The sequence below is a fragment of the Eleutherodactylus coqui genome, chromosome 13, assembly GCF_035609145.1.
Source record: "Eleutherodactylus coqui strain aEleCoq1 chromosome 13, aEleCoq1.hap1, whole genome shotgun sequence".
NCBI lineage: Eukaryota > Metazoa > Chordata > Amphibia > Anura > Eleutherodactylidae > Eleutherodactylus > Eleutherodactylus coqui.
Window position 1 is genome coordinate 36578533 of NC_089849.1, and position 24306 is coordinate 36602838.

The window sequence follows — 24306 nt, forward strand, 5'->3', positions numbered from 1 at the left end:
AAGCTTCAAGTTACGCCTCTGTTTCAATTCAAGGAGTGAAGCCGGCTGAAGTTCCATGTGAAAATCGGCACCAATGTTGTGGAATTAGACATAGATTTTAGTGATTTTTTTTTGTATGGAGAATACCGCTGAGCTGTTCTGTTCCAGTGTACAAGCTTTCGATTTACTGAACTCTCGGAGTTTCCTTCTAATTGCTCTTAATAAAACAAATAATATTTCTCTCCTAAGTTTCAGTTTCGGTTCTTGTCTGTGACCATCCTGGCAGGGGAACGCTGGGTGGAGTCCTTTGCTTGGGTTTTGTGCCATCGACAGACAAAACAGCAATGTGTTTGTACTAGAGCTGTGAAGAGGTTGTACATCACAGAATCCCTAAAGGACCCCCTTTGCTTTGCTTTCTGTTTTGCTAGAAGGAAACTAAACCAAACCTCCTGGTATAAAAGCAGGAAGGAGCAGGAGGTGAGATCAGAGCCTTCTGGAGGATCGGAGATAACCAGGAGTACTTGCTGTGGCCAGACCAACTACAGGTAAGTTACACAACATATAAAAGTCCCTGATGGGCAATTATATGCCGAAATAACAGAGCTCTCCGACTATTGCTAGACGACATGAGGAAATTGGTTTGTAACGTCTGGGGAGCTAAAGTTTACAGAGCGCTTCTTTGTAGCAGGAAGCAATCGCTACATTCACCAGTTAGGCTCTGTTCACATTTGCACTGGGCTTTCTATTTTTCAGTTCGTTTGTGAGAGCAGTAAAACTGAATGCCAGATCAATAAAATGTGAGAGAAACCAAGTAATCTTGTAGATATGATACCTTTTAATGGCTAACAAAAATACATGATATTAAAATGAGCTTTCAAACCTCTCAGGGTCCTTCCTCAGGCCTAATAATAAATATGCATGTATTTTTGTTAGCCATTAAAAGGTATCATATCTACAAGATTACTTGGTTTCTCTTGCTGGATCAATCACATTTTGCTCTACTGGCTAACACCGTACCAAGCTTTTTTCATTAGATTGATTAATAGACATGAATGTTGCTGAACGGTTCTCACTAACTACAGTGGGGTCCTTCCAGCCTTCCTTCCGTCATGCCCTTCAGTATTTTCCTGGATGAAGCGGCACAGCATGCTATGCTATTTTGTCCAACAATTATGTACTAAAACCTCTGGCCAAGCAGCAACCTCAAACCATTGTGCATTAAACTCACTCTGTAGCTCCGATCCGGCCGCCAATTTCTATAATCAATGACTCTGATCTGTTTCCTTCACAACCCCTGACATCTGCATGGCATACAGGACATGCAGGAACGCAGATGCTGGGGGGGGGCGGGGGGGGGGGGGGGGAGAGGGAGAGTTTAAGGATCACAATCATTCACTATAGGAATTGGCGGCTGGACCGGAGCTACAGAGTAAAATGCATGATAATGTGGGTTTGCTGCCTAGCTGGATGGCAGCTGACTAGTGATGAGCGAGCATACTCGCTAAGGGCAATTGCTTGAGCGAGCATTGCCCTTAGCGAGTACCTGCCCGCTCGAGAGACAAGGTTCGAGTATGCTCGCTCATCTCTACAGCTGACAACTATATTTTTATCAGCCATTAATATGGCTGTAAATATTGAATATCGGCACAGACTTTGCACTTAATTACTGGCCTGGTGCCACCTTGATCATGGATTGCTCCAGCATCTGGGGACCTGACAATAGCTTCCAGGCCTGCCAGGTATGCTAGTCTATTAGGCTCTGGTGAATACAATGACACAAAGACAAATTAATTTGTAAAAAAAAAAAAAAAGGTCAAAAGTAAAAGAATTAAAAATAACTGTTAATTTGTTATTGCTGCAATTGTAACGACCCCCTGAATAAAGTTATCGTGCCATTTATGGTGAATGTAGTAAAAACTAAACAATAGTGAAATTGTTTTTTTTTTGTTTTTTTTTCCTACCTCCCACTAAAAAAAAAATTAACAAAAATTATATGGTGTATTATATGTGTACCAAAATATTGACAGTAAAAAAAATACAACCCATCCTGCAAAGAAAAGCCCTCGTGGGTATGTAAAAGTCAAAATGAAAAGTTATAGCTTTCAGAAGACTGAGATGAGCAAGCAAAAAAAATTGCTGTGTCATTAAGTATCAAACTAAGGCCATTTTACATGGAGAGCATTCGCTTGATGAGGGGTGCGCTGCTGTCATTTTTTATGTAAAGTATGCATAAACCGAACAAGAGCAGTAAACGGGTAAATGGGTACAAATGTCTGAAAGATAGTAAAGCCTATGTTTGCCTAATCTAACATGCACATTATAAGCTATATTGCACTGGACCTGAAGTTTGCATCGTGTTTTACAGGATGGAGCTGCGGGATTACCAGTGGGAAGTCATTGGCCCAGCGTTGGAAGGCAAAAACATTATAGTCTGGCTTCCAACAGGGACAGGTAAAACCAGGGCGGCTTTGTACGTGGCAATGCGGCACCTGGAGATGAAGCGTAATGCCAAGGTTGCCATGATTGTGAACAAGGTATGTGCTATTTTGCTGTCTGCAGTCGTGGCGGTCACTCCTCTTGCTATACTGTAGTTAACCATAGCAAGTAATTCTGCAATACTTGGGCAGGTCTTAGATTTTTTTCTTAATACCGCAATAAAGTCAATTTGTATCATAACTGGCAGACAAGCACCTCTTGAAGTGACCCTCCAGTCAGGAGCTTAAAATCGATATGCAACTCCGTTCCTATGGTGTATGATTCCCTCTATTTAGTTTATTCAGCTCTACCTACTTGGCTACTTTGTAGCTCGGCTGTATTAGGATAGAGCTGTGATCGTTGATAGAGCTGTGATCCTATAGTTTAGCTACAGTGCCTAAATTGAAGTAGTCTGGGACACACCCCATTTCTGCCTGCTGGGCAGTCTGAACCAGTCATAAGACAGTGGGTGTGTCCCAGTCTACTTTAGTAACATACATAGTAACATAGTTTGTAAGGCCGAATGAAGACAATGTCCATCTAGTCCAGCCTGTTTATCCTCCTGTGTTGTTGATCCAGAGGAAGGCAAAAAACCCCAAGGGCAGGAGCCAATGAGCCCTTTTGGGGGATTTAGATTGTTTTTAGTCATTGATGACCCTCGGCGAACCTAAAGGCCCCCTTCCTCCATGTTTTTCAGTTTGGCACTGCTTCTTTCAGTTGTGTGATATCCGGTATCCGCTCTGACAGTATCAGCCATCGTGTTCTTTGGTGACCGGGTCTTCTTTTGCCACTGATCTGTCCAAGCATTATAGATTTTTCTAGCGACTCTGCCCGCATTGCATGGCCAGAATATGTGAGTCTAAGTCTGGCTATCTTGCCAGCTAATAAAAACTGAGCTAAATAGTGGGAGGTAGAGTTGAGGTTACTAAATAGCAGGTGATCATCACCTGTAGGTAATGGCTTGCATTACAATTTTGAGCACCTGAAGGAGAGTCACTTTGATCTGTTTCTTCCTGGGCTCCACTAGCAAAAGATGTCTGGACCTCATCAGTCCACATCAAAATTACGTGTATTGTTCAATTTTAGGGTGCATTCACACAAACGTATATAGGCTCGGTTTTCACGGTTTTAACGTCGTCCTCATGTGCAGGGAGAAGAGGATGGAAGAGCCAGGAGCAGGAACTGAGCTCCCGCCCCCTCTCTGCCTTCTGCCCACCCCTCTGCACTATTTGCAATGGGGAGAGGCGGGACGGGGCTAATTCTCGGAACTTAGCCCCGCCCCTGCCAACCTCTACGCACCACAGAATGTTGACTGACGCTTTCTACTTTTTTATAAGATAGTTTTATTTTTTAACAATTGTGTATATATATAAAAAAAACGAATAAATTTTGTATTGTGATTGTACTCACCCACAGAATAAAGTGATCATGTTATTTTTCCATTTATCCATTTAATTGAGCCTCATGTGGTCCAGAGTGTTAAGACAGCAGAAATGCAGTCCTAAGCTCTCGCTCACGACCTGAAGGTTGTGGGTTCAATCACTGTTTGGTTCAGCTAGCCGGCTCAAGGTTGACTCAGCCTTCCATCCTTCCCGAGGTTGATAAGATGAGTACCCAGCCTGCTGGGGGTTAAGGATGACTGGGGAAGGCAATAGCAAACCACCCTGCAAAAACAGTTGCCAAGAAAAGGTCACAATGTGAGGTCACCCTAGGAGTCCATCACGACTCTGTGCTTGTACAAGGAGACTTTTCCTTTTTACTCCACTTAGAAATGTTTACGTTTTTCAGTACATTATTTGATACATTAAATAGTACCATTGAAAAATCCAAGTCGTCCTACAAAAAAACAAGCCCTCGGTCAGCTTCATCAATGTAAAAATAAGTTGTGAGAAGAAACCAAATATTGAAAAAAAGAAATGGGCCAAACCCTTAAGGAATTAATGAAATGTGTTTCCCGCCTTACTTTCTAACCTGTTTTGACATAAATTCAAGCAAGTGATGACGTGAACCAGTTATATTGGCTAATGTCCTGAATTTCTAGATGGTAAATTTCAGATGTCTAAGGTTCTTCTTCAATCCGGCAGGTGCATCTGGTAGATCAGCACTACAGCAAGGAGTTTCACCCACTTCTGAAAGACAAATTCAAGATCATTCCCATAAGTGGGGATACAGAGGAAAAAAGTTTTTTTGCTAAATTTGTGAAGAATAATGATGTTGTTATTTGCACGGCTGAAATCCTGCACAACGCGCTCCAAAGTGACAGTGAAGAGAAGCACGTGGAGTTGACGGGTAAGGATTTCTTGTTCTAAAACCGTTGCGAGAAGAACCTTTGCTCGATAACATGACTGCACAACTGATCTGTAACCAACCTTAATTCCTGTAAATGGGGAATCGCCATAATGAATGTGTTTGATCCTTTGACCAACTGTTGACAGATGCCAAGCACTGGTATTTATATCCACCTTCTTACTCAGCTTTGATGTTTCTGGTTAAAAGGAAGATAGGAAGAGGTCCATAAAACGTCTTCTAAAACCCATACTGGAAAGTTGACCAGTTTTACTAGCGCACACACAATTGCATAATTAAGTGCAAGGGGGTGATGCAAACGCATGGGCCAATGTTTATTTGCCAATGTGAATGTTTAGTTGCCTGTACGAACATTCGCACAAATATTCATGCTCTCTAGCAAAGCCCCATCCCTCTCACAAGACTTACTAGCGGCCATATTAGGGATAAAAGGCAAGTAAAGCTGTGCCATCAGGCAATAGAGAAGACACAGCCAGTGAATGAGCAGCCAGATCCAGTGTGAGAGAGCCTAGCAGCAGCCAGTGGAGTTAAATGGCGACTGCCAATGGTCAAAAGCGGCAAGAGTGGCCATCTCCTCATATTGGGGAGCGGCCAGGAAGCAGCCCTATGTGGCCTGGGACGAAGAGCGTTGAAATCCACGTGTGTATCTGGTTCCCCTTACAGGGAAAACCGTCAGGTCTGTTGCAGGTTTGAGTTGTGAAGGTGTCTGGTACAAGAGCCTGATGACCGGAGTCTGTATTATGTGTGAAGAAAGGGTCCTGATGACTGGAGACCAAAAGGGAAAGGCCTGGGTTGTGATGGCCTACAAAAGAGCGAGTTCAGAGCAGTGTTTCAAAGGTGGTGGAGGACCAGGCCATCAGAGGACTATAGACATGCTGCAGTGTCAGGATGTAAGTGAGGCTTGGCCTCGGTTCGGTGTGCACATCTTAGGACTCTTAAGTTAATGCACAGGCCTGCAACAAGGGAAAATGGGTTTATTAGTGGTTATATGTACTGCCTTTACCTCCGTCTGTCACCGCTGTGGCATAACAACACCATCACCCTGCTTTCATAAGGACGATAGCAACCTGACACTAGTCATTTTTCTGGCATTGTTTTATTAATAAAGAAGACATTTTGTAGACCTCTTCCATTTTTTTTACCAATATGAGACTGGTGAAATAATAGGGCAATACCGCTCCATTTGACCATTTTTACAGGCTGTAGAACAATACAAATATTTGTCTCCTATAGATTTTAGTCTACTGATTATAGATGAGTGTCACCACACCCACAAAGATGGCGTTTATAACAAAGTGATGGAGCTATATCTTGAGAAAAAGCTGAGTGGACAAAGGAAGCTGCCACAGATTCTGGGACTGACCGCTTCCCCAGGGACCGGTAGAGCTAGCACATTTGAAGATGCTGTAGACCACATTTTAAAGGTGAGACTTCATATCCTTGCCTATGTTGGTAATTAACTTTGCAACATGATTTTGTATCTGAACAACCTATATATGTTCCAGATCTGTGCAAATCTTGACACATGGAGGATTATGTCACCCCAGACGTCAATCAGGGACCTTGAAGCCAAGGCTAAGCAGCCCATTAAACAATACGACTTGGTTCCAGGAAGGAATGAGGTAATACATTATCACTATGACCTATACAGACTTAAGAGTTGTGGAGAAAAAAATGTCTACTTATTTTCCATAAACAGTTTCACTTTTCACAGCATTTCTACTTTTTACAGTATCTTGAAATTTATGACCATGATTCATTGTGGTTTTATCGACATCAACCTGCTCTTAGCATGGGCAGCTAGTCTTCTAAGGTTGCGACCTTAGAAGGATCTACCCAACGTTCACGATCGTGAAACTATGATGTCATTTATACTACTTAGGGTATTTAGGCAGAATGTCACTTTTAGTTTTGGTCTATATGGCAATTTAAGGGCTTATTCAGACGGGCGAATATCAGTCAGGTTTTCACGCCCGGCCGATATACGCTGCCCCTCTCTGCAATGAATCACAGAGACGGGAAAGTCTATATGTAATTCCCAAACAGCAAGCCCTTCACAGATATAGACTAAAATTATATATCTTAATTTTAAACTCTCTAAAAACATATATGGGCTGACGGACACAAACAATTAGACGAGGGGTACAACTGTACATTTGCTAGATATTATTGTGTACACTAATTAGTTGGATAAGTTAAATAGAGATGGATAGATAGCACAAGTCAGTTTTAGTAAAGCGTGAGATGTTCGTGACATGTTCATACAGTTAGCGTCTTATGACAGGTAATATGTCACAAGATTCGCAGATCAAAAAAGCTCAGAGGCTCGGCTCAACGCGTTTCCCCACTCCGTAACGAGTGGTTCATCAGGAGCTGAGGTATATAACTGACTGATTAGGTATAGATTCAAAGATGTTTACTAATGCCCCTAATGGTCATAAGACCAGATCATTTTAAAGTGGTGGTTGGCTGAATGTAATACCTCCCATAAGTTTCAGAGGTAGGAGTCTGGTCTTGGGTCGCATACGATAAGAGACCACGATAGACCAATTCTGTTAGGACAGGGGGTTCACTAAATCTAAACTAGTTGCCCTATATCCCTAGCTACCCAAATAGTGCTTAGCAGGGATTTGGCTTATAGTAAATTCTTGAAAGGACTCTGGTAGATAGCTTAGTCACACAGAAGCAGATTGTCCTAGACCCCTAGTACTAAATAGACTAGCCAACACCAAAAGACAAAGAGATAAAGAAATAAAATGGTAGAGCCTGTGGCTCGGATGGTGAACCACAGGCAATGATTTGTGTGTCAGCGACAGTACAAGATATACCTCTTCTTGGACCTCCCCTTGGGAGGGGATAGATCCAACAGCCAATTGGAATGAATGAGAGGAGGAGATGGACGACTAGACCCAGTAAGATGTAAAAGCTGGAACCATACTCCATAGGAAATCACCCCACCGATAGATATATGTTCTAAGTGCCTTTGACAGACTAAACGCCAGGTTGGATCACTTATTCTTGCAGCCGATTACCTCTATGCAGTCACCGTATACATAGTCCGGCCACAGAGCTTAAGCGGCCCGAATGCGCAGGCGCGCGTGCCGTGATGGCGTCATTACGTCCGTCATGTGATCTCGTGGGCGATGACGTGGCTGCTTACTATCAAGCAGGGCACGTCATTCAACATCCATCAATAGAAGCCTGCGGGAGACCCGCACTAAAATGGAGCATGGCCGGATTTTTTCCCGCACGCGGATCCGCGCCTGAAAGGAAAAATGACATCCGCAGGTATTTAACTACCTGTGGGTGTCTAATGCATCCCTATGGGGCGCGGATCCGTGTGCGGGAAAAACGCTGCGGATTTTAACCCCGTGGACATGAGGCCTAATACCGACCCATTCCTTACTGAGCTAGTTGATGATTTTTTTTCTTAAATACTTCCTAAATGCTGTGCAGTGATCTGAGCGGTCTGTGTGTCTTACAAATACTAATCAATGTTTTTCACTGGTCTAGGATCCTTTTGGTAATAAGCTGAAGCAGCTCATGATGGCCATACATCAATATCTTGGTGACTTTGAATTAAGCACAGATTTTGGCACCCAAATGTATGAGCAGCAAGTAGTAGAGCTGGAAAAAAATGGTGAGTTTAGTGTACTGGGCCCATAACCATAATACGTTTTCATATATATTATATTCAGTGGAACGGATGATGTTAGGATGATACAGGTATTAATAAGTGACTATATTATCAACACTAATATGGTATAAAATACTGGTGGAATATATAAAAAAAATAATAAAATGTGACATAATTAAAAGACATAATGATATATTGATAATGACTGTAAAAAAGAAGTAAATATAAATGCATTGCTAACAGTATACATGGTAAATACCTATATACTGCATACTATCATGGGATTTAGGTTGAGATACAAATTTTTGCTTCAAGTCATTGTAATAATAAAAACTAGTGATCACCGACTGCTGACGTGGATATGTGTGGCCATGAAAACCCTTATACAGAATAATTATATGATGGACATGGGTGCATTAACATGGATGTCTGGGGAAAAAAAACAAACCCAAAACTTGTATAAAAAACATAAATAAAAAATTAATAAAGAATTTAAAAAAAAGAAATACACATATACACAACAGTGGTAGGAAAGGTGTGGGGCATAATGAATGCAAGTAATACTTACCGCTCCAGTAGTGGGGAAGAGCCTCGCTGTGTGCAGGGCTGAGAATAACCTTGTATGGATGTATTTTGGGGATTTAAATGCCCTAATTCGGCGGGCAAGTAGGTGCGCATGCGCGATCTCGGGCATATGCGGCTTCTTAGTGCGGTGCACTGCACTCGGTGGAAAGAATGAATTGGAAATCTGATGGGGGAAACTGAGAAGATGGCTGGGCAGTGAAATACATGGGGAAGGGGGGTGACCTAAGGGGTGTGACTGTAAAATTAATTGTGATTCATAATGGTAACTGTTTTTTTGGGACATTCTATGCTGCAAGGGACAGAATACTTCTATGGGGAATACAGGGAGGAGTGGGATGGTTACAAGAGTGAACTATATACGTTCCCCAAATTGAAAGGGCTAAGCGTATCATTGATAAATTAGATGATTTGTACTGGAATAAAGATTTTTCGCATGTGTAGCACACACATACAGTAGTGCACACAACACAAAACCACAGCAAATACATATGTTGATACCATAAAAATAAATATATAATTTAAAAGTAAATTAGTTAAGTGAAGAGATTTTTTTGCTATGTGTTATATTGGTCTATTTCAGGGGCTGAGACTTCTGATAGAAGAAAACGAACATGTGCAGTACACCTTCGCAAATACAATGATGCGCTCTTCCTCCATGACACCGTAAGAATGAAGGATGCTTATGACTTCCTTGATGAATTCTACATAGATGAGAAATACATAAAACAGTCCACAGATGCAACGAATGTCTTTCTCTGCAGGTTATTCATTGGTATGTAGTCTATGATATCAATTACACCCTCTCAATCATAAGACACACATATATATTAGAAGGATTAGTAGGCGCCAGAGATTTCTAGAACAAACTTTATATACTTTGAAGTTTTAAAGGACCCCAAAACATTAATTGCTAATTTAGGGTGTACTGAGAAACACTGAGGGGTAAAATAAAGTAAGGATTAACTCCGATGAAGAAAAAAGTGTAACAGCAAGGCTAATTTATGCTCCCCACTGCTCCTTAAAGGGAACCTGGCACTGGTTTGCAGCAGGTTAAATCAAGGGTTGAAGTAGAGAGCATTCCATATCTTTTCTTATTACTACACCTAATTACGACATGTCTTAAAAATAACTTTTCAATAATTCCTGCATTGTATGCTAATAAGGCCCATTTACACACAACGATTATCACTCAAAAGCCATTGTTTGAGCGATAATCGTTGTGTGTAAATACTCACATCTTTCACTCTTTGGCTGAACGATAATCTTTAGGTGTTTATAAAATCCGTTGCTCAGTCAGAGAGAAGATAACACAGACCACATGCTGTGTTTTCTGTCCATGGTGCTGTATTCTCCACGGGAGTACTGATTACATTGTATTTAGCTTGTAGTCCTGAGGCAGAACAAAGGAAATGAATGCAGAGAACAGGCCACCTGCTGTTCTCTGCATACAGGTCCTGGAGACTCATTTAAATGCAAATTAAGGTGATAAGCTGCTAATGGACATTAGTGTCCATTAGCAGTTTATGCAAAACAATCGCTAAAAACCTATCTTTTGGACAATTATTCTTGCGTGTAAATGGGCCTTTAAGGCAGCAGAAATGCAGTCCTAAACTCTTGCTCACAAGCTGAAAGTTTAGAGTTTAATCCCCGCATGGATTAGGTAGCCAGCTCAAAATTGACTCAGCCTTCCATCCTTCCAAAATCAGTAAAATGAGTACCCAGCTTGGTGGGGGGTAATAAATAAATTACCTGAAAGCGCTGCGGAATAAGTTGGCGCTATACAAATAACCAGATTTATTTATTATTTATTTTAACAGTCCATTGACTGGTCCTGGATCATCTCTGCCACCTTCAGTGTGCCCTGTAAACCGGCCCCATTGTCGATGAGTATGATGGATGACATCCTCTATGTTATCCACATTCCCAGCCAAATCCCACAGGTGCACCACACAACCTGGGATCAAACTGGTGACAGGTTCCTTTTAAACTTACATAAGCAAGTTGTTATTACTTGGAGCATAGAGTGCAAAATATTAGTGGTAAAAGGCCATTGTAAGTGATGTCCATTTCATGTCAACTTTTGAATAGTCTTCGACAAGGCACAAATCCCATTCTTGTTTCTTGTTAACTACTCCCAGACCAGATGACATAATTGCCAACATCATTAGCTATCGGGAAGACCATCATGTCTTAAAATGGATTTTAATAGAGTGGAAATACTCTTTTGAAAGCTTTCAATATTATTATGCAATCCCAACTGGACTCCAACTGTCCAGCAATGCTATTTGCTATCAGCTATGCCTTCCTAAAGTCTATAGTACTTCAAGCATTATCCTCAATGTAAAAAATGTTCCTTATTCATACCTCCATCTGTTTTGTTCACGCAGAGAACGGTAAAACACTTTTAGAATTGAGTGGAAACCTCAGGTATGAAAACCCTAAGCTGATTAAGCTAGAAGAGATTTTGAAGGAACACTTCCAGGACTCCTCCAATTCCCATGGGATCATCTTCACCCGTACACGACAAAGTACTCACTCTCTGCTCGAGTGGATCAACAGCAAGGCTTCTCTTCAAGGTCTCAACATCAAGGCTGCAGCTCTGACAGGAGCAGGGTTCAGCAATCAAAGCAAACACATGACTCAGGTGAGAAATCTAACTGCATGTTGAGAACAACTCATGAAAGCATATAGTGTCCAGCAGGCATTTTATAGTTGCTAACCTGTTGGACACCCATCAGCCAGAAGACACCATGTTCAGGAGATCATTGGTGTCTATGAAGGGTATACTGTAATGTATACTCAATCCACACATTTAACATTGGGCACTGAAGAACCTGGGTGCCTTCACAAATTCTCCACTGCATGCCGGGTCCTTCTAGTCCTATGCATGAATCCACTCTGTAAAGCTAATGGGATAATGGGAATATATTAAATTCTCTATAAAAAAAACAAACCAATCCATCGACTCCCACTCATAAACAGTAGGACTCTGAAAGGGGAAACCCTATAATTCGGAGACTTATTGAACCCTACTTTAGACTCTACACACACAGCTATTTTGAGGTCGCTGACTCATATCAAGACATAATGATGTGCTCCAAGAGATAGAATTTTAGCTGGTCTCTCATATCAGAAGACCCCCCCCCCCCCTCTGCTGCAATCACCATAAATGTAGTAATACGGTAAAATTAATTTTTTTGGACAATTTCAAATAGTGTTGCACATATCCTTAAAGGTGTGGTCCCACTTAAAAAAAATTAAAATGCTAGCCATGACTTAAAACAATAAAAGCAGCAATACTGAGCAACACAACGTCACCTGTGGCCCTCCTGGCTGCAGTGTCGCCATCCATTCTCCTGGCATCACTGCTTCCTTCATGGGTGCCATGATGCCAAGAATTTGAGACAGTGATGCTGTGGCCTGTGATTGGCTGTAGCAGGCATCTAACTTCCGCTGTAAACACAGACCGGGAGGACTGTGGGTGCCGTTACGCTGCCTATCAGGGAAAGAAGTGGTTTAATAAAGTTTTTTCAAAGTGGGACAATCCCTTTAACATTTGGTGGATGTTAAATTGTAATTATCATTTCCATCTTACATTCTTAGAATGAACAGAAGGAAGTAATTCAGAAGTTTCGTCAAGGCATTAAGAATCTGCTTATCGCAACCAGTGTAGCTGAGGAGGGCTTAGATATCCCACAATGCAACATCGTTGTTCGGTATGGCCTGATGACCAATGAGATATCCATGATGCAGGTAAGACTTTAATCTTTTTGCCTAGCTGTACATTCAGCAAACTGTTTTCATACACAACCACATTATGTTGACACTAACCCTTCTCCTCGGGGGCGGTCCTTAGGCCAGAGGCAGAGCCAGGGCTGAAGATAGCTGTTACTCTTTTTTGGGCAAATCTGGAGGAAGAGAGAGTAAAAGAGAAAGGACCAATGAGTCTTTGGAGGAACTAATGAACAAAGCCATAAAACATGTGCAAGATATGCCAGAGAGAGAATATGAGGAAAAGGTGGGTAACACTTACATTCTGCTAATTTACAATGCCTCATTGTCTTTTCTGTTAACGTTATGCGTTTCTGATACAGATTAAAGATCTGCAACAGGAATCTCTCATTGAGCGTGTAATGAAGCGAGCCAAAATGGAGAGCAGAAAAAAGTTTTCAGCCGCAGACGTTCGGTTGGATTGTCGGAACTGCTCTGCTGCTGTTGCCTTTGGTGATCATTTGCGTTTGGTGGGCAACCATTATGTGAATGTCAACCCGAGCTTTGAGTAAGTCTATATTATGGAACTCTACTGCTAAATCCATTAGCATTGTCTTATAAGGCCGGTGGTATGAGTGAACTGTGCCTACAACACATCGCATGAACTCAGTATATGCTATCATTTCTTCCCATTATAGACAAACCCTATAACTACCGGTCAGTGTAGTATTAGATTTATTTATCGGTGACCCATCTAATGGGTTGATGGGTGCCATAGAAATTACTTGGCCTACAATAGCCATAGTTGCCTAACTATATAGAGGTAGCAATTATATCAAGGCCCTGCAGGCTTAGGGGCCTAAAGGTCTATCTGCTGCATATAAAACATCCTGTCAGGGTAAAATTCTAAGTACAGCACCAATCAGGCCCACCCCACTTGCCCCGCTGCCGGCGGTAAGAAGAGACACCACACGGAGGTCTGGTATAGTTTCTCACACGGGACATGGCTCTGCTTTGCCGTGCTTTATTACAGATTACATGAGATCTTATACCCTTTGTCTCATCACCAGCAAGGGGTGATGGGCTCATAACCATATATGGGAAGTCCGGATTTCCGGCCTGAGACAGTGAAAACAGTCGTTATCTTGCTACGGCGCCTCTGGCTTATGTACAGAAAATCACGTATTCAATTAACTCCAGTGCAAAGAATCACCCACTCAATTCTAAGAAATCGGCCAAGCATGCATTCTCCATATATGGGAAGTCCGGATTTCCGGCATGAGACCCTGAAAATCATATAACAGTCATTATCTTGATACTGGCGCCTCCGGGAAAACACCCAAGTACACGTGGCCTTCGTGTCTGGTTCGGTATCATCTCTGAATTTCTAGAAACATCTCTCTCAGCCTTGCAAAGCCTTGGAATATCTGATGTTAAGGCGACAGATTAAGTTTTTTCTTATTTGGAATTGAATAGAACTTGCATATAGGTATAAGGCATAAAAAACATATGGCAATATATACATATACCCTCACAATCCGTCACCTAAATGGGCAGTATAGAGATGTGATGTTATGTCATGATAACTTGTAATAGACACAACTATCTGTCCCAGTTGGTATTATAGTTTCCTTATAACTTTATTAGCTTTTTATTGTATTTTTACTCCTTTTGCTTTGCGTATTAGCTCTGCATTACCATATAGCAGATTATCCTATGGCTCTTTAGGGTATGTCCAGATGGCAGTATTCAATGCTGATGTTTCCGCATCGGTTCTGTCTCTAAAGACCGCTGCAGAAATCCACAGCCGAGCTGCAAATTTCTGACATGACTTTGCAAATGCATGTCATTGGCTCTACATGTGGATTTAGCCCTTTTTAATAGGAAGATCCATGTGCGGAATTCCCGAAAATAAATTTGCACCAAAAAGTGAAATGATGTTTTGGTTTTTTTTTTTATAAAGCAACACAGATTTGAATTCAGTTAAGGAAAAGTTTGTGTGCTGAACATAGTATTGGAGTGCCCCATTCAAATGTATGAGATGTGTGTTCTTAGTAGATTTTCGCACAAATTCTGTACCAAGATCCACACCAAAATTTGCTGTTTCCGTCTCTATAAGCCATTGCAGATTTCTACTACGGCTATGCAAATGTTGGGACACGGATCCGCAGGCCTTTTACGTCATTTTCAATTGGCAAATCTGTGTACAGAATTTAAATCGGCATACAGAAAAAATCAGCGCCGTATAGACTTCAGCACAGATTCTCATCGAATTGAATAGGATGCAGATTTGCTATAGAATTTGATGTGGAATCACTGCAGATTCCACGGCCAATTCCGCAGCAAAATTCCACCTTGTGAACGTACCTTTCATGGTTCCTATAGCTCTTTAACTTGTTGTTGATTTGATTTTTCCCTAATAGTGTGTACTATGAAGAATATACAGGACCCATTGACCTTGGAAAGAAGATGGAGGATTGGGTTCCTGGAAGTGCAATCAGATGCCGTTTTTGCAGGGTGAGAAATCAACAAAACATAAAAATGTAATACTAACTAGAGATGAGCGAGCACCAAAATGCTCGGGTGCTCGTTACTCGGGACGAAATTTTCGCGATGCTCGTGGATTCGTTTCGAGTAACGAACCCCATTGAAGTCAATGGGCGACCCGAGCATTTTTGTATATCGCCGATGCTCGCTAAGGTTTCCATTTGTGAAAATCTGGGCAATTCAAGAAAGTGATGGGAACGACACAGAAACGGATAGGGCAGGCGAGGGGCTACATGTTGGGCTGCATCTCAAGTTCCCAGGTCCCACTATTAAGCCACAATAGCGGAAAGAGTGGGCCCCCCCCCCTCCCAACAATTTTTACTTCTGAAAAGCCCTCATTAGCAATGCATACCTTAGCTAAGCACCACACTACCTCCAACAAAGCACAATCACTGCCTGCATGACACTCCGCTGCCACTTCTCCTGGGTTACATGCTGCCCAACCCCCCCCCCCCTGCACGACCCAGTGTCCACAGCGCACACCAAATTGTCCCTGCGCAGCCTTCAGCTGCCCTCATGCCACACCACCCTCATGTCTATTTATAAGTGCATCTGCCATGAGGAGGAACCGCAGGCACACACTGCAGAGGGTTGGCACAGCTAGGCAGCGACCCTTTTTAAAAGGGGCGGGGCGATAGCCCACAATGCTGTATAGAAGCAATGAGAAATCCAATCCTGTGCCACCTCCATCTGGAGCTGCACACGTGGGCATAGCAATGGGGAACCTATGTGCCACACACTATTCATTCTGTCAAGGTGTCTGCATGCCCCAGTCAGACCGCGGTTTTTTATAAAAAGTCACAGGCAGGTACAACTCCGCAATGGGAATTCCGTGTGCACCCACAGCATGGGTGGCTCCCTGGAACCCACCGGCTGTACATAAATGTATCCCATTGCAGTGCCCTGGACAGCAGAGCTAACGTCAGATTAAATGCAGGTGGGCTTCGGCCCACACTGCATGCCCCAGTCAGACTAGGGTTCTTTATAAGTAGACACATACAGTTACAACTCCGTGTGGACCGACAGCATGGGCGGCTCCCTGGAACCCACCGGCGGTACATAAATATATCCCATTGCAGTGCCCAGCACAGCTGAGGTAATGTCATGTTAAATCCAGGTGGGCTTCGGCCCACACTGCATGCCCCAGTCAGACTGGGGTTCTTTAGAAGTGGACACATGCAGTTACAACTCCGTGTGGACCGACAGCATGGGTGGCTCCCTGGAACCCACCGGCGGTACATAAATATATCCCATTGCAGTGCCCAGCACAGCTGATGTAACGTCAGCTTTAATGCAGGTGGGCAAAAAATTAATTGGATTACACTGTAGGCGAGGGCCCAAAAAAATTGGTGTACCAACAGTACTAATGTACCTAAGAAAAATTGCCCATGCCCAATCAAGAGGGCAGGTGAAACCCATTAATCGCTTTGGTTAATGTGGCTTAATTTGTAACTAGGCATGGAGGCAGCCTAGTTAAGATAAAAATTGGTTCAGGCGCAAGTTTCAACGCTTTAATGAGCATTGAAACGTATAAAAATTGTTTAGAAAAATTATATGACTGAGCCTTGTGGGCCTAAGAAAAATTGCCCGTTCAGCGTGATTACGTGAGGTTTCAGGAGGAGGAGCAGGAGGAGGAGGATGAATATAATACACAGATTGATGAAGCTAAAAGGTCCCTGTTTTTGATGGTGATAGAGAACGATGCTTCCATCCGCGGGTGCAGCCTACGTATTGTTTAGGTATCGCTGCTGTCCGCTGGTGGAGAAGAAAAGTCTGGGGAAATCCAGGCTTTGTTCATCTTTATGAGTGTAAGCCTGTCGGCACTGTCGGTTGACAGGCGGGTACGCTTATCCGTGATGATTCCCCCAGCCGCACTAAACACCCTCTCTGACAAGACGCTAGCCGCAGGACAAGCAAGCACCTCCAGGGCATACAGCGCGAGTTCAGGCCACGTGTCCAGCTTCGACACCCAGTAGTTGTAGGGGGCAGAGGCGTCACGGAGGACGGTCGCGCGATCGGCTACGTACTCCCTCACCATCCTTTTACAGTGCTTCCGCCGACTCAGCCTTGACTGGGGAGCGGTGACACAGTCTTGCTGGGGAGCCAGAAAGCTGTCAAAGGCCTTAGAGAATGTTCCCCTGCCTGTGCTGTACATGCTGCCTGATCTCCACGCCTCCCCTGCTACCTGGCCCTCGGAACTGCGCCTTCTGCCACTAGCGCTGTCGGATGGGAATTTTACCATCAGCTTGTCCGCCAGGGTCCTGTGGTATAGCATCACTCTCGAACCCCTTTCCTCTTCGGGTATGAGAGTGGAAAGGTTCTCCTTATACCGTGGGTCGAGCAGTGTGTACACCCAGTAATCCGTAGTGGCCAGAATGCGTGTAACGTGAGGGTCACGAGAAAGGCATCCTAACATGAAGTCAGCCATGTGTGCCAGGGTACCTGTACGCAACACATGGCTGTCCTCACTAGGAAGATCACTTTCAGGATCCTCCTCCTCAGGCCATACACGCTGAAAGGATGACAGGCAAGCAGCATGGGTACCCTCAGCAGTGGGCCAAGCTGTCTCTTCCCCCTCCTCCTCATGCTCCTCCACCTCCTCCTCCTCCACAACGCGCTGAGATATAGACAGGAGGGTGCTCTGACTATCCAGCGACATACTGTCTTCCCCCGCCTCCGTTTCCAAGCGCAAAGCGTCTGCCTTTATGCTTTGCAGGGAACTTCTCAAGAGGCATAGCAGAGGAATGGTGACGCTAATGATTGCAGCATCGCCGCTCACCATCTGGGTAGACTCCTCAAAGTTTCCAAGGGCCTGGCAGATGTCTGCCAACCAGGCCCACTCTTCTGTAAAGAATTGAGGAGGCTGACTCCCACTGCGCCGCCCATGTTGGAGTTGGTATTCCACTATAGCTCTACGCTGTTCATAGAGCCTGGCCAACATGTGGAGCGTAGAGTTCCACCGCATGGGCACGTCGCACAGCAGTCGGTGCACTGGCAGATGAAACCGATGTTGCAGGGTGGCAGCGTCCGTGTGGGACTTGCGGAAATGTGCGCTGAGCCAGCGCACCTTTCCGAGCAGGTCTGACAAGCGTGGGTAGCTTTTCAGAAAGCGCTGAACCACCAAATTAAAGACGTGGGCCAGGCATGGCACGTGCGTGAGGCTGCCGAGCTGCAGAGGCGCCACCAGGTTACGGCCGTTTTCACACACGACCATGCCCGGTTGGAGGCTCAACGGCGCAAGCCAGCGGTCGGTCTGCTCTGTCAGACCCTGCAGCAGTTCGTGGGCCGTGTGCCTCTTCTCTCCTAAGCTGAGTAGTTTCAGCACGGCCTGCTGACGCTTGCCCACTGCTGTGCTGCCACGCCGCGCGACACCGACTGCTGGCGACGTGCTGCTGCTGACACATCTTGATTGCGAGACAGAGGTTGCGTAGGAGGAGGAGGGTGGTTTAGTGGAGGAAGCGTACACCGCCGCAGATACCACCACCGAGCTGGGGCCCGCAATTCTGGGGGTGGGTAGGACGTGAGCGGTCCCAGGCTCTGACTCTGTCCCAGCCTCCACTAAATTCACCCAATGTGCCATCAGGGAGATATAGTGGCCCTGCCCGCCTGTGCTTGTCCACGTGTCCGTTGTTAAGTGGACCTTGGCAGTAACCGCGTTGATGAGGGCGCGTACAATGTTGCGGGAGACGTGGTCGTGCAGGGCTGAGACGGCACATCGGGAAAAGTAGTGGCGACTGGGAACCGAGTAGCGCGGGGCCGCCGCCATCATGCTTTTGAAAGCCTCCGTTTCCACAAGCCTCTACGGCAGCATCTCCAGACTGATCAATTTGGCTATGTGCACGTTTAATGCTTGAGCGTGCGGGTGCGTGGCGGCGTACTTGCGCTTGCGCTCAAACACTTGCGCTAGCGACGGCTGGACGGTGCGCTGAGAGACATTGGTGGATGGGGCCGAGGACAGCGGAGGTGAGGGTGTGGGTGCAGGCCAGGAGACGGTAGTGCCTGTGTCCTGAGAGGGGGGGTTGGATCTCAGTGGCAGGTTGGGGCACAGGGGGAGAGACAGTGGTGCAAACCGGAGGTGGTGAACGGCCTTCGTCCCACCTTGTGGGGTGCTTGGCCATCATATGTCTGCGCATGCTGGTGGTGGTGAGGCTGGTGGTGGTGGCTCCCCGGCTGATCTTGGCGCGACAAAGGTTGCACACCACTGTTCGTCGGTCGTCTGCACTCTCAGTGAAAAACTGCCAGACCTTTGAGCACCTTGGCCTCTGCAGGGTGGCATGGCGCGAGGGGGCGCTTTGGGAAACAGTTGGTGGATTATTCGGTCTGGCTTTGCCTCTACCCCTGGCCACCGCACTGCCTCTTCCAACCTGCCCTGCTGCTGCACTTGCCTCCCCCTCTGAAGACCTGTCCTCAGTCACCTCATCGTCCTGCTGCTCTTCCTCCGAATCCTCTGTGCGCTCCTCCCTCGGACTTACTCCAATTACTACTACCTGAGTGATAGACAACTGTTTCTCATCGTCCTTCTCACCCACTGAAAACTCTTGAGACAGTTGCCGGAAGTCCCCAGCCTCATCCCCCGGACCCCAGGAACTTTCCAATGGTTGGGCATCGGTCACGACAAACTCCTCCGGTGGGAAAGGAACCATTGCTGCCCATTCTGGGCAGGGGCCCGGGAACAGTTCCTGGGAGTCTGTCTGCTCCTCAGAATGTGTCATTGTAATGGAGTGAGGAGGCTGGGAGGAAGGAGGAGCAGCAGCCAGAGGATTCAGAGTTGCAGCAGTGGACGGCACAGAACTCTGGGTGGTCGATAGATTGCTGGATGCACTTTCTGCCATCCACGAACAGGACCTGCTCACGCTGCTCATTTTCTAATAAAGGTCTCCCGCGTGGACCCATTAATTGTGAGATGAATGTGGGGACGCCAGAAACGTGCCTTTCTCCTAATCTCGCAGCAGTCGGCTGCGATACACCTGGATCAGGAGCTCGGCCTGTGCCCACACCCTGGACTTGGGCATCCGCGTCCTCGCCCGCGTCCACGTCCTCTAGGCCTACCCCTACCCCTACCCCTCAGCATGGTTTATTACCAGTAGTGCAGAAACAGAACGCTGTAATTAAATGTGCCTCTTATTGGCCTGTGGTTGGAGGCTGACTTTGCTTACGGAACGCACAGCAGAGCCAGGAAAGAATTTTGCGCAAGCCCGCTGTAACACTTAGCTGGCTACGTATTAATTAGGACTACTACCCCCAGCAGAGACGCAGTACAGTCAGGACGGTCACAGGCAGCCCAAATATTTTTTTTTTTCCCAAATTTTTTTGGAAAAGCCCACTGCCTATATAGACAGTATGTCTTTCACCTTTTTCACTGTCCCTGCCTCAGCACTACTGGCCCTATACTATGTAAAATTACTGCAGACTAAGGACGCAATGCTCTGCACGGCCGATATACAAAAAAAAAAGGTGCAACACTGCAAAAAGCAGCCTCAACAGTACTGCACACGGTCAGATGTGGCCCTAAGAAGGACCGTTGGGGTTCTTGAAGCCTAAAATCACTCCTAACACTCTCCCTATAGCAGCTCCAGCATCAGCAGCACTTTCCCTGAGCTATGTCAAAATGCATCTGTGGTGAGCCGCGGGAGGGGCCGATTTATATACTCGGGTGACACCTGATCTCGCCAGCCACTCACTGCAGGGGGGTGGTATAGGGCTTGAACGTCGCAGGGGGAAGTTGTAATGCCTTCCCTGTCTTTCTATTGGCCAGAAAAGCGCGCTAACGTCTCAGAGATGAAAGTGAAAGTAACTCGAACATCGCGTGGTGCTCGTTTCTAGTAACGAGCATCTCGAACACGCTAATACTCGAACGAGTATCAAGCTTGGACGAGTACGTTCGCTCATCTCTACTACTAACCAATCCAAGATTCTCAGGCTTATAGGCAGAAAACACCGGCTACGACAAAAGCAAACACAAAGATCTGCCGGTTTATGAGCATATTCTGGGACCTCTAGGGTAGACAGTACCTTCATTTACTTCAGCTTGGACTGCTGAGCGTTGACTACAGTCATTGTAGTAAAGCAGAATCTGGCATGTCTGTAAATTGTGTAGAGAGAAACAAATGGCGGAGCGCTCCTTTACAGGGTGGATGGATGGGCCAGAAATTATGGTAAGCTCGTTGATATGATACGGAGACCAGAGAAAATTCAGAGCTTATCTTCTGCTAGACCAACCGGAGGATTCATTGGTCATCTAGTGACCTTAGCCTAAGCATACATGGAAACAGCAAACGTCTCTGGACACAGAGTTGTAGATCCAAAAGTAGGAATGCCGGATTGACCAACACTCTTCACAGTCAACCTAGGCATGCCTGTGGTCAACTCTCAATACTGTAGTCCGGATGAGGTGCCTTTTACACAGATTGAGTATGAACATTCATTTGCCCAATCATTGGTCTATGTGACTATGCCCCAGTCAGACTATGAATGAGCAAATAGGTAGTTTATGTGACATAAAATGCTTGCAGATTGACAGCACATCTCATGTTAATCTATTGCTTCATGTGAATGGCACTAATGAACACATGCTATATTGGGCATTGGCGCTCGTTATAATTAGGCAGTAATTTGGACCTAATAGCAGGACCCTAAAGCTGGTACCAGTGCTTCAGATCGTACGCCTTACTGCTGTCAACAGATATATGCGTGATTCACATACAATGTCATGGAAAGAGGTTTTCCTATTATAGGTCAATTATCATTATGTAACAATTTGACTTCCTTCCTACAGGCACAGTGGGGCATGATAATGATGTACCAAGGAGCGACGCGTCTCCCCATTCTCAGCGTCAAGCACTTTGTGCTACAAACTCCCGAAAGGAGTTACACTTGCAAAAAATGGAAGGATGTGCCGTTCCTGGTGGAGCAGTTTAACTATAATGAATACTATAGGAACAACTTTTCAGATTCAGAGGATGAATGATCGTTCTACTCCAGAAATGGACAATTTGCTGCAAAGAACATCATGACACTGGAGATTGTGACACAAAATATGTTATTCCTGCATAACTCTAAATTACAATGCTATATCTTTCTATGATCTCAAAGCTCTGAAGCTATAAACTTGGCACTGGTGGCCCTTCAGTGTCTTACGATCCTTCCTTAGACTGCAAGGATAATAGCTGTAAAATATGTATTAAACATGTTTCACGGCTGAGTCATCCTACAATGACAGTGTTGGGTCTCATAATACATGAGGGTTCTCATCAGATCTGAGGAACATCTACTGGAAGATTCTTATGGATAAATGAAGACAACTTAGTTTCTCCGCTCTCTTGGGAAGAAGAAACCTCAATCTGTGTCCAAATGAAATATGGGAGTCGATGCTCGGTCTGAGGGATGCCTCTTGCTCACCAAGTGTTTTTGTTCAGGCCATCCCAAAAAACTTATTTCTAAGTAAAAAGTCCTTTTGAACATAACACTTATAAATTAAGTATTGATGAATTCTTCACAGCCGGGCCAACTACTACGGTATTTTTACCATGTAGATGAAGAATTGTCTTCACCGATGCCTGTTCTGGTTTTCTAATATGGTCATTATTGTATCTTCTTTGTTTAAAGTTTGAAGTTGATAAGAAACATAGGCAGTCATTGCATCTCCATTTAGGGGTTAATAGAATAATGGTCATGTTTCCACAAAGCCTTCCCTTCTCTGGAACGTTTTGCAGTCATCCCCTGACAACTCTGTAAGCCTGGTGTGTATTGGTGTCCGGCAAAGACAACAAGAGCTCTCGTTTAGCCTTAGAACATACAGGCTACAATTGATGTCAGTAGTTCAAGGGTGATGTAGCAGATGGGAGGGAGTTATGTTGTCTCCTCTAAGCTATACTTTGCCTGGGAAAAATACCTCTACAGCGCCATCTATTGGATGGCAACAATCCTTCAAATCAAAGTGACTTTATAACAAGTCTTATCAATGATTGGGATTAATAAGACTTGTTATAAAGTCATTTTGATTTGAAGGAATGCTGCCATCCAATAGATGGCGCTGTAGAGGTATTTTTCCCATCTTTCTTATTTGCATAAATTTCCCAGAGGAGCTAGCATGGCCTCCTAAGTCTTTTACTCCTCTTTTAGGTGTCGCCACACCCATTTTGAGTGCCCTCCTTGGGGAGAGACTATACCATCCCCTGACCCACTCACCCCTAGGTGTGTCCACACACTTTTTAGGCTCTCTCCTTAAGGAGAAACGACACCGCTTCTGACTTTGGCTGGGAGCACACTACTAGTACTACTACGTCAACCTAAACACTGTAGTGTGCTCCAGACCTTTCCGCCATGGACTTCTCATGTCATTATTAATGTCCCTCTTTTAGACTGGCTAGCATGTATGCCATACTAACTATGATGAGCATTATTCTCAATGGAACCCAATTTTTTAGCGCTATATTTATGGACACATCTTCCTTTTAAATTAACTCATTAGTGGTAGTTTCTATCGTAGAATTTATTATTTTTTTTAAATGTAAAAAACTTTGTTAGTTTCTACTCATGAAAGTTACAACTGAAAAATCGAATGCACTTTGTCACATAACTTAATTATTTTGCACAACGCACAGTATAACCTTCCTATTGTATTTTCCTTTGTGGCAGTTCCTGCCTTTTGTAAATGTAAATCAGTCATGCAGTGTCTCTGATCAGTTGTGTATAAATGTGTTTCCTGATATATAATCTGACCCCAGCCTGATGAAGAGGCCCTAAAAGCTTGTATACATAATTTTTGGGTTAACCAATAAAGGTATTCCCTCCATAATACTTTGGTCAGATTTTATAGAAAGAGTATTTATTAAAAAAAACTATTTTCTGGCTAATAGTAGCACACTATTTTGCTCTGCTTCTTGTTTAGCACATAGAGGAAGTTGTTTAGTAATGAAATCACTAATAATTAATTAGGAAACACAATCTGACTTATAACCATTTAATTTTTGTATGGTGGAGGGTCAGTGTCTAACTGGCTGCAGCTTCCATTAGTAAAATAAGTGGTCTATGTTTAGGCAACCCCCTTAACAGAACGGTCTTAG

The 24306-nt window shown here is 44.5% G+C and overlaps 1 protein-coding gene across 1 annotated transcript; it reads left to right on the plus strand.

Moving 5' to 3' along the window:
- The first annotated feature begins 351 nt into the window (after positions 1–351).
- Positions 352–23152, plus strand: DHX58 (DExH-box helicase 58). The gene is made up of 13 exons (XM_066586454.1): positions 352–524; positions 2345–2513; positions 4539–4743; positions 5995–6185; positions 6267–6383; positions 8275–8401; positions 9564–9755; positions 11371–11627; positions 12587–12736; positions 12840–13001; positions 13078–13262; positions 15118–15211; positions 22017–23152. Exons 2-13 carry the CDS (start codon positions 2346–2348, stop codon positions 22206–22208), a joined length of 2040 nt encoding a protein of 679 aa, XP_066442551.1. The 5' UTR covers positions 352–524; position 2345; the 3' UTR covers positions 22209–23152.
- Positions 23153–24306: the final 1154 nt, after the last annotated feature.

Coding starts and splice junctions, on each gene's coding strand:
- DHX58 (XM_066586454.1), top strand. CDS start 2,346: ATGGAGCTGCGGGATTACCAGTGGGAAGTCATTGGCCCAGCGTTGGAA. Junction 8,402..9,563: donor AGTAGAGCTGGAAAAAAATG/GTGAGTTTAGTG, acceptor GGTCTATTTCAG/GGGCTGAGACTTCTGATAGA. Junction 15,212..22,016: donor TCAGATGCCGTTTTTGCAGG/GTGAGAAATCAA, acceptor TCCTTCCTACAG/GCACAGTGGGGCATGATAAT.